The sequence below is a fragment of the Echinops telfairi genome, unplaced genomic scaffold, assembly GCF_000313985.2.
Source record: "Echinops telfairi isolate 266 unplaced genomic scaffold, ASM31398v2 ScPeMD7_5868;HRSCAF=6743_0, whole genome shotgun sequence".
NCBI classification, from domain to species: domain Eukaryota; kingdom Metazoa; phylum Chordata; class Mammalia; order Afrosoricida; family Tenrecidae; genus Echinops; species Echinops telfairi.
This window is the reverse complement of record NW_022109767.1, coordinates 2,663,892-2,673,979: the sequence shown is the minus strand read 5'-3', so window position 1 is coordinate 2,673,979 and position 10,088 is coordinate 2,663,892. Positions and strand designations below refer to the sequence as shown.

The 10,088-nt window shown below is 46.9% G+C and overlaps 2 protein-coding genes across 5 annotated transcripts in view; one reads left to right on the top strand and one right to left on the bottom strand.

Annotated features, from left to right (window-relative positions):
• LOC105979518 (patr class I histocompatibility antigen, B-2 alpha chain-like) overlaps positions 1 to 10,088 on the bottom strand; it is a 254,494-nt gene that overhangs the window by 187,404 nt on the left and 57,002 nt on the right.
• Positions 191 to 10,088, top strand: part of LOC101651706 (HLA class I histocompatibility antigen, B alpha chain-like) — a 15,854-nt gene continuing 5,956 nt past the window's right edge. Inside the window, exons 1-6 of one of the 4 annotated variants that reach the window (XM_030887171.2) lie at positions 202 to 862; positions 1,382 to 1,666; positions 1,765 to 1,878; positions 2,072 to 2,104; positions 2,248 to 2,292; positions 2,462 to 4,407. In XM_030887171.2, the coding sequence (XP_030743031.2) occupies positions 517 to 862; positions 1,382 to 1,666; positions 1,765 to 1,878; positions 2,072 to 2,104; positions 2,248 to 2,292; positions 2,462 to 2,466 (828 nt within the window). In that variant the 5' untranslated portion in view covers positions 202 to 516 and the 3' untranslated portion in view covers positions 2,467 to 4,407. Of the gene's footprint in view, positions 863 to 1,381; positions 1,667 to 1,764; positions 1,879 to 2,071; positions 2,105 to 2,247; positions 2,293 to 2,461; positions 4,408 to 10,088 lie in introns of those variants that run through there. The other 3 variants (XM_045295770.1, XM_045295767.1, XM_045295769.1) reach the window with 3 other exon arrangements.

Sequence of the window (10,088 nt, the reverse complement as noted above, 5' to 3'; positions counted from 1 at the left end):
TATGTGTGTGTGTGTGTATATATACATATATATGTATATGTATGTATATGTATATATATACATATATATACTGCCAAAAGTATATATATGTATACATATACATATATATAACGTCCTTGTAATCTGTTCAACATCACAACAGTTTCTGTGGCATGTTTCCGGAGCAGGAAACAAAATTTAACCGCCACATGTTGTTCTCTTAAATTGGCCATCACACAAAAAAATGAGGTTCAAGCAAACTGCTTTTACAAAAAAAATTCACTGAGCAGAGAGAACATTCCAAAGCACTGCCAACTGGGTGCACTAACTCAGAGTTGCTGAATGTTCACCTAGTGGGAAAACGCATACTACAAAAATTTTGCTCTACCCAGAGAAATCCCGGGTTGTTTTTTTTTTTTTTGGGGGGGGGTACCACTTGTATGTCCCTGTCTGTTTTAGAGGCATCATTATTAATTTATTGGGGAATATTATACATCAAAAACCATTTGCTTGGTTTTGTTTTCAGTTTAGAAACAAATGCCCTGGCTCAGGACAACTGGGGCTGGGCTGGCCCTGGATGCTGGGCTTACCTCAGGACTGGGGTCAGGGTCTCACACCCTCCAGGTGATGTCTGGTTGTGATTTGGGACCTGATGGGCATCTCCTCCGTGGGTACCGCCAATATGCCTATGATGGTGCCGACTACATCGCCTTGAATGAGGATTTGCGCTCCTGGACAGCGGCGGACATGGCTGCTCGGATCACCCAGCGTAAATGGGAGGAGGAAGGTGTGGCGGAGCTCCGAAGGGCTTATGTGGAGGGTATCTGTGTGTACTGGCTCCAGAGACACCTGGCGAATGGAAAGGAGGTGCTGCAGAGAGCAGGTAAGATGGGTTAGAGCCCTCCGAACCCTCTCCTTGACCTGGGGCTGTGTAGCAGTACAATGCCACCACTCAGAATGAGGGGTGTGAGAAGCACAAATACCAGGATCATATACTTCCGCCCCGCCCCCCCCCCACCCATGGGTGTGGAGAAAGAGGAGTTAACCAGGATTTCCAAATCCGATACCAGAATGACTTGCCCAGAGGAGCCCTCTTTTGCCTCAGACACTGAAGGCTTCCACTCTCTGAGAGGGAAGGGGAGATGATTCGGACTGATCAGCATTTTCCTTTGATCCTGGAATCGACCTTGGGGACCACTGGCATCTGATTCTAGCTATTCTGAATTTCTAGGCCTCTACGCAATTCAGAATTAGAAATCCCTGTTCTCTTGCTCAGACACCTGGAGCTGCCTATCCTGAGCTGGCTCACCTTAATTTGAGAACTTTTAAAGATATAGCTGATCTCAGATCTATAGTACAGGCTGGTGTGGGAGTTCTTAAATTTTCTGACCCTTCCCCCCAGAGCCTCCAAAGACCCAGGTGACCCGCCACCACAATCGCCATGTCCCTGAGGGAGAGGTCACACTGAGGTGCTGGGCCCGGGGCTTCTACCCGGCGGACATCGTCCTGACCTGGCAGCGGGACGGCGAGGACCAGACCCAGGACATGGAGCTGGTGGAGACGAGGCCTGCGGGGGACGGGACCTTCCAGAAGTGGGCGGCTGTGGTGGTGCCCTCCGGGGAGGAGCAGAGATACACGTGCCGAGTGCAGCACGAGGGGCTGCCTGAGCCCCTCACCCTGACATGGGGTGAGCACGGGCATCAGAGGGGCCTCCTGTCAGGGAAAGTGGGGGCACCTCTGAGCACCAACAGGGTCAGGGTTCTTCACGATCTGTTCTCTTTCCAGAACTGTCTTCCCAGTCCAGCATCCCCATTGTGGGAATAGTAGTTGGCCTGGTTCTCGCAGCTGTGATCATTGGAGCTGTGATTGGATATGTGATCCGGAGGAAGAAGTGCTCAGGTAGGGACGGGGGTGGAAGTAAAGTTTGATTAGGGATTTACAGTCTCCTGCCCCTTCCTGGGAGGCAACCTGTGTACAGGAGTCAACCCAGGGGGCAGCGGGGTGGGGGGGGGGGCAGTGTGTCAGCAAGGACTCTTTTAGGAACACATGTGAAATGAAGGCAAATCTTGTACATTATGCTTTCTTCTTGCAGGTGAAAAAGGAGGGACCTACTCTCAAGCTGCAAGTAAGCATGTGGGAGGGGGGCTGCTCCTGAGACCCCTGGGGTGGCAGAGAAGAAGCCCATGGAAGAGCCCTAGCCCATTATTCCTCTTCTCCTGGCCTCATCTCCTCTGGGCTCAGACCGGATCTTGTTTCTGTCTTCTCCAGGCATTAACAGACAGAGCTTGGATGTGTCTCTAATAGCTTCTAAAGGTGAGACCCCGCGACGCCAGACATCGGGAAGGTTGGCCAGAGGGGACATACCTGAGTTCGAGGGTTCTTGAGTTTGGACGTTTTGAGATTACAGTGGGCTATCAGAGAGTTGGAACACTTATAGTCATTGACCTGGATTTATTCTTGATTCCCCCCCACCCCTTTCTAGCATGAAGCCGTGCATTGTCTGTGGCAGAATGACTTACAAAAGTTGTTCACACCCACTTTGTGATTCCAGAACCTGGACTTCTCTTTCTGCAACCGGTGTTTGAGTGTGTCTGCACGCCTATCAGGATAATGCAACAGTGTGGTCAATTAACTCCCACACCTCCACACCCACACACACATCAGGACCCCACCCCACACTGACCTGTGTCCCCTCCCTGATCGAGGTCTTCTATCTCTGCTGAAGGGCTCCATCCCTGATGTAACCCCCTACACGCTGGGCTGCATGTCTCACTTTTCTATTTAAAATGAAAAGAAAATGTTTTAAAATGATGATTGTACTGCTTTCTATGAATGCACTAGTGGATTGTATGATGTGTGGATCAAGGCCCAACAAAAGCGCTTTAAAAAGTGAGAACCTGAGAATGTATTTTACTTACCATGAGGTAGGGTTGATGGATTCATTACGAGGGAGAACATTTCTGAAAACTTTGAGAGAGGACATAGAACAAACCTACGAATGTTCCAGAATGCATGTGTTCTCTGTGTCGAGTCTGCCATGAAAGACAGTGGTGGAGGATTCAAGCATGGATGGCACCTTTGCCAAGTCACTTCTCAGGGCCACGTGTGCTTTAACATGGTCACATCTCTGTTGTCCTTGTCCCTCCCGTGTAATCTTGTCCCAGCAGGACCTGTGATGTCTGGCACAGAGCTATCTCCTGGCCTTTTCCTGTCTCCAATTCTATGGGTGCAAGGGTGTTGTGTGGCTGGGTCAGCTGAGCTCAGGCCTACGTCTACCTACTGGTTTCCACCATTTGCATGATTCTTTTTTGTGCATTTGCTATTATAGATGACCGTGACTTCTCTAAGGGGCCCCAGCACTGCTCCTGGGTAAGTGTTGACATTCACCATAGAGGTCAATGATTCACATCCATCAGTTGCTCTGTGGGAGAACCGTGGGACTGTCCGCTCCAGTAAAGGCACACGGTCCCAGAGAGACAAAGAGTTGCCATGAGTCAGAATTCACTTTTTTGGGGAGTGGGATTCCTACTCTTACTCTTGTGTATGATGTTTTCTGGTCTCATCATTAGAGGGTGACAGCCCTCTCTGGCAACTGATGGAGTCACTTTACCTGTCATTAACCCATCAAAGCCCAGGGTATTCCCTGAGCACAGACATTTCTGTGGTAAGGAGTTGAATTTTCAAGGCTCCTGCAGATCCTGCCCTCTTTCTAGGATGTGGCGAGAGAGGAAAAATCAAACACTTTTACATCTTAGATGAATTTCTGTAACATTTCCCTTCTTTTCAGCTCACACACCCTGTCACTCCATTATCTTAACACAGCGATTCATATAGCAGAGGCTAATTTGTAACAGAGGAGCCACAAGCCAAGAAACCTTATTAGGTGGAGACTGAAATGAAATTATATAGCAGGGGCAGGAGGGGGGAGGCAGCAGCCCTTGTGAGAGCAGCCCAGGTGGCATGAGTGTCCATAGAGGGGATGTGGGGCTGCAGCTGCCACCAAACAGCATTTGGTCTGAGGCCACGTTGTAGTAGCTCTAGGAAAAGCTTAATAAGCTTTGACAAGAGTGAGGCCATTTTGAGCTGACAGAAGCCATTATGAACTATAAATGAGCTAGCTATAAACTATAAATGAACTAGCTGATATTAGGGAGACAGGCTGTGCTGATAAGTGCAACGGACTGTGCCAAAGGAAATGTTTGTTCAGAAGGCTTGGATGTTGAGCAATTATTGTTCAACTAAGAGTAGTTATTGTCTGACTAAAAATGGCTAACTTCAATATCGTGCTTCTGTACTCTGCTTGCTTGCGAACCTGCAGGTTGCGACAGCATAAAAACCTTTGGAAAAGTAAACGGGACACCACTCAGTCTCTTCTCAAGAGGGCTGACGGTGCCTGTGCAGGAAATAAAACTTTTTCTTTTAAACTTGTCGGCGGTCTGGGTGGTTTTCTTTCTGGGAACGGACAGTAGGCTGCAACAACATGACTGAAGACACAATTTGTAGAACAGGGAGGTGCTCTGCCTGGCACTCATGGTGCATCCTTATCTCACACACACACACTCTCTCTCTCTCTCTCTTTACACCTGGGAAAATTGCTTACCTGTGGAGTGTAGGTTTTAGCAGTGAGAGGTAGATTATAGGTGTGGGAAACCATAGAGATAGATTATAGGACCTGGAAGGAGGTGTACGTGGTCTGCTGCCAGCACTCATGACTACAGGGCATGACATGCCATCCCTAGCATGTGGCATGTCTCCACAGTCCCAAATATGGGCAAAACCTCCATACCCAATATTCCATGAAGGCTGTTTCTCCACAGCACATCTGCGCCCCATAGATGCTTCAATAATGTTGTCTCCTACAGATGTCAGACACCTCACATAAGCAGTTCAAGGTTGCTTATCTCAAAGAATATTTGCTCCTCCTTTTGCTTATCTTAAGGAGCATTTGCACCTCTTGTCTCTTGTATGGTGTGTACTCCCATTGAAGAGTTCCCTTTGAAGGCTTGGAATACCAGGTTGAATACATTGCCAATGTGTTTGATGGATACCTCCTGAGAGGCTTGCATGCCTCAAGAGGTATAAAAACCTATTGCTGAATCAACTCTGGGCTCTTCTTCCTCTCCTTGCTTCTCCTGAGAATGGAGCTGAGTCCCCTGAACCCCTTTTCTGTCTTCTTTAATTGGGCACATCACCCTGCAGGACCGTTCAACCGTGGGGCTGGGCCTGTCATATGGGGTATTCATTTCCATGTTGCTATAACAAAGTGCACAAACCTAGTGGTTAAAAATAATACACGTCTATAATCTTATAGTACTTCAGCTCAGAACTTAAGGCTGGGCCCACAGAGCTGTGCTCCATCTGGAAGCGCTAGGGGAGCATCAGTTTTCCGACCTTTTTCATCTTGCAGAGCCTGCCTGTCTTGGCTTTAGCACCCTCCTTCCATTTCCATCTTCCAAACAAGCAGCTTAGAGTCTCTTTTCTGACACCTGATTCTGTCCTTGCATCCTCTTTGTAGGACCTTGGCCTTCCTGCCTCCTTCTCATATATTCTCTGTGATTATATCATTGGGTATTCAAAAATCATTACCGATCTTGTATCCCAAACTCAACCACATCTCAAAAAGTCTCTTTGGAATACAATGTAACATTCACAGGTTCCAAGAACTAGAACACGGACCTCTTTGGTAAGCATTGTTCAGCCTACACAGATAGGAAGTAAGGAAAGCGTTTATGTTGGAAGATGCTAAGTGCTGTGGACAAGGTGACCCCAGGGTGGGTGTGTGGGAAGAGGGAAGACAGCTGTTTGAATGTGGGTGGGCAGCAAGGGTCTCATCAGGAAGTGACTTGTCAGGAAAGGTTTGACGGACATCAAAGAATTAGCCATGAGGATGTCTGGTGAGCTTCTGTCTCCAGGCAGGGCAACGTCCAGGGCAAAGGCTCCAGGGTAGGGTGGTGTCTTTTCTGGCAGCAGCCAGGAACCAGTGTGACTGCTGCACAGCCACGCAGATGAGGTCAGAGGCTGAGCCAGAGAATGTAGTAGGGACTGGAAGGGTTTGGGCCTATACAGTGGAGGAGTGTGAGATGAGGAATTTCAATACACTGTTGAATAGAATAGAGACATAGTGGGGATTCTCTCTTTAAATAGATCACTCCTGTGTCTCCATTCAGAATTGAGAGGTGAGGGGTGAGCATGACACTAGGAGTTCGGGAAGTGAAGTGTTTGTTTTCCCTGCACATGAGCCGTAAACATAGTGGCAAGTGATTGGATGATGAATATATTCTGAGGGAGGGATTTGCAAGATTTCCTGATGGGTTGGATTTGAGGCACAAGAGAGAAGAGTCAATGGAGACTACAAATGGTTTGGCGGTGTGAATGGAATCAGCCGAGGGGGGCAGGCTCTGGGAAGAGCATGCTGTTGAGCTGTCACAGGCACATGCACTCTAAGGAATGGTGACTCAGAGAGGTCTGTTGAAAATGGGATTGAGATGGCCCAGTTGTCAGCTGAACATACACCAGTCTGAATAGAAGTAAAATTGTTGAGTAGAGAAGTGGACATGGGAGGTGACGCTACCTAAATACTATTGATAACCTTGAAAAGAGATGTGATTGACTACCCATTAACGACTGATATTCCCATAAGTGAATAGTTCATTATCAAAGAAAACGGAACAAAAGCTGACCCAGGATCCTCCAGGGCAAAGTGATCTGATCTCACTTTACATCAGAACAGAGTCCAGAGCTTTGACATCACATTCAGAGGCCCTCAGCTCAGGAATTCCCAAAATTCCCATGCACAGACTCACCTGGAAATCTCACTAAGAGTCAGACAGTCTGTCCTGGCACTTGTACTCTGGCCATTGTCAGCCACACCAGGATTGGATGTGGAAACCACGAAGTGAACTGGGATTTACTTCAAGCTTATCTTTGGCAGATTTCTGGAAGCCAAATACTCCCTTGTACTTAAAGCTGAAACTCCCTAGTGTGGAGGAAGCAGATGACTAGTCCAAGTTCATGGGATTGGTGGTATTTGGACTTTGGTTGGGATGACTTGCTGTGAGGGTGCCCAATGAACCGTAGGCGGGAACAGCCATATATTTATTGTTTTCATGCCCTCCCTGCTTTCTTATGGCATGTATTCATCTTGAAGGGATGGGTCTGCCCTTGGGAATGAGTGTTGTTGAAAGTATTGACCATCGCCAACCCCATTTGTTTGTACCTAATGTCCAGTCACTTAAAAGTCTCATCTGTATAAGTCAACAATTTACGTGTTAGAGTCTGAAGTTGGCCTATACTTGTATAAGGTTCTTTTCTTACCAGTCTTTTCAATTCTACACCATGGGCTAAATTAATGACACCCTCAGTAGAATTGCCATATGCCCAGAGGGATGATTTATAATGATCTCGGTCATAAAACGATGGCTCTAATGTGAACCAGACATATATTTAAATCATAAACACACACACAAATAGATTTGAAGTTTCCACTTAATTCTCGCCTCAATCTAAGAACAATTAGTTCTGAGGGCATCGCCCTGCTTGATGCTTGCCCTCATGAAGAGATGGCTGCATACATGGGTGCTGTAGCAAAGTGTGGGGAAGAAACCAGATGGTGTCTGACTAGCAGAAAGAATGAAGGCTTATCTTAAAACAAACAGCCATCTAAGTGAGGTGTCAGCTTAATCTACATACAGAAATATACCAGCCTATGTGAGGCAAGAATTACAAATAAGGAAACCCTAAACTGAAGAAGGGAATAGCACCCGAGTTTAAATTGTGAATCCCAGTTTTGCAGAAAGTGTGACAGTGGACACCCAAAATCCATTTGCAGCATCCACACATGGATTAAGTCTTCTTGCAGTCATATAGCATTACACAGTCCATTTTGGCAGACGTAGTTAGGTCAAACTAATACTTTATCATTTGATCTTGCTTTTGAATCAGTTTAAAGTTTTTTCCATTTTTAATATTTTCTGCTTTCTTTTTAATGGAGGTTTTCCTGTGTTTTGTCTAGTCATTGCTGTTGGATGTGTTTTTTCTTTCCGGTGTGTATTTTCTATGATATTCTGTATAGAAATCCAAGCTATGTAGCTCTATAGAGACAGTAACTGGATAGGGGCATGGAAGGGGAGGATGGGCAAAACAGGGGCTAATAATGATTATGAGAAGAAAATGTTCTGAAATGTATTGTGATGATTTCACAAATATTCTTAATATGATTGTAGGATTAAAATGGATGATGTGTGAAGTCTAGGGCAATAAAAATTATTTTAACAAAGATACCTTATCTGCTCTGTAAACCTTCATGCAATTAACAATATAGAAGTCGGGGGGAAAGATGCCGAAAGTCTGGAGCAGAGCATGAGATTCTGTGTTGCTAACGAGGTTGGTGCTGCTGCTGCTGCTCCTCAGATCACAAGAACGTAGACCGGGGGTTCCACCATGACTGTGCATCAGGCTCATCTGGGGGACTCGATAAGGCAATTATTTCTGGGCTTGGGCCCCATATAATGAGGTGCTTGATCTGGTGAGGGGGCTGAGTGTGTTGTACCAAGTTCCAAGTTCTTCTTGTGCACAGCCAGATATGGAACCACGGAGGACAGGCATGAGAGTAGCACCCAGAGTGGTGGAGTGTTGTAAAACCAAACATTAAGTGGGTTCCCTGCCTTTTCAAAATAATTTTTTTACAAAAAGAAAAACCAAAACTTACTGCCATCCAGTGGATGTCCACTCATAGGGAACCTCTAGGACAGAGTAGAATTCTGCCTCTGTGTGTTTCCAAGATTGTAACACTTTTGTTCTTTTTTAACTCAGAAGCACGTTTTTATTCTTTGATATATAAAACCAGGAAGTTTTTAATCCACACACAGTGAGTTTGTTAGATAATGGCACAGGCCAGATCAGGGTCTAGAAACACACCCAAGCCAGAATCATGAACAGGTTTCAGAGGAGCCTCTTTTCTTTCCTTATAGAAAAGAGTCACCTCTGCTTCACAACTCAAAGCAGTAAGAAATATAACTTTCCTTCCTGGTATTCAAGCAGATGCTAAGAAAACCAGCAATAACTTAGTAAAAGGGCCTTTTGTTTGTGGCAGTAACTCAGCATTCGTTTTGGTTCCATAATGCTTGTCTGAGTAAAAGAGGCATCTTGGTGTCCTCAGGGGAAGTTGCTGTTACCCCTTGGCAGGGGCTCCTTGGTTTGGGGAGCATCAGTGCAGCACCTTCCCGCTTGCTTGTTGGAGTAGCGAGCAGAGTGCAGGCACCACAATTACTCAGTCACAGCTATTTATTCCCAATAGCTGTTTCACAAAAGGGAAAAAAAAAAAAGGCTTTTCACTGAATGAATTAAGGGAAAAAATGAAAAGGTTGACCCCGGAGTTTTCTGTCCTGTGAGCTCCTGACACAGTGCAGTGCGCTCTGGGAGTGTCTACTCCATGTGAACGGTAACTTTGTTTGGTCCAAGTTTAGTGGTGGACGTTTGAATGTACATTTTCCTCCCTAACAGCGGATTCCAACAGAAAATCCAGTTCATATAAATCCTCCTTGGAGCAGACATGTAACTCCTTAAAGCTACCAAATACGCGGATGAGGGGTATCAGAGCGAAGTGACTGCTCTGAAAGGGGATCTGAACTTAAGTCCAAGTGAGCTTTGTTCCTGCGCAGGCTGGCTGCTCTCCAGAGGGGTGTGCACCTCACTGAGGACGAAGCCACAGTAGCAGCAGCAGCACTGGAGAACTCAGCGTCCACGCGGGAGCACTCCGCCCAAGGCGGGAGCCACAGGGTGTCATCATCTGTCTGTGGCGCTGCTCTCTAACTGCTGGAGGAGGTGCTAGCTTCGCCCTACTTTGTGCCCCAGGAGTAGACTGGCGCACCTGTGACAAGACTGGACCATCAGCATTCACTTTGAAAGAAGGAATCCTTTAAAGCTTCCTTCCTGGAGACCCCAGGGAAGTGTTCTCTGCCCGCTCAGCCACTTCTCATCCATTTTCCAGGGAGCCTGGCACTGTGCGGGGGCGGGAGGCCCTGCTCACGTCCGCCCTCGGGGTCCTGCGGGGCTGCGGGCCCCTAGTACACCAGGAATGCCAGCTTTCCACCACGTCCCCGGGAAAACGC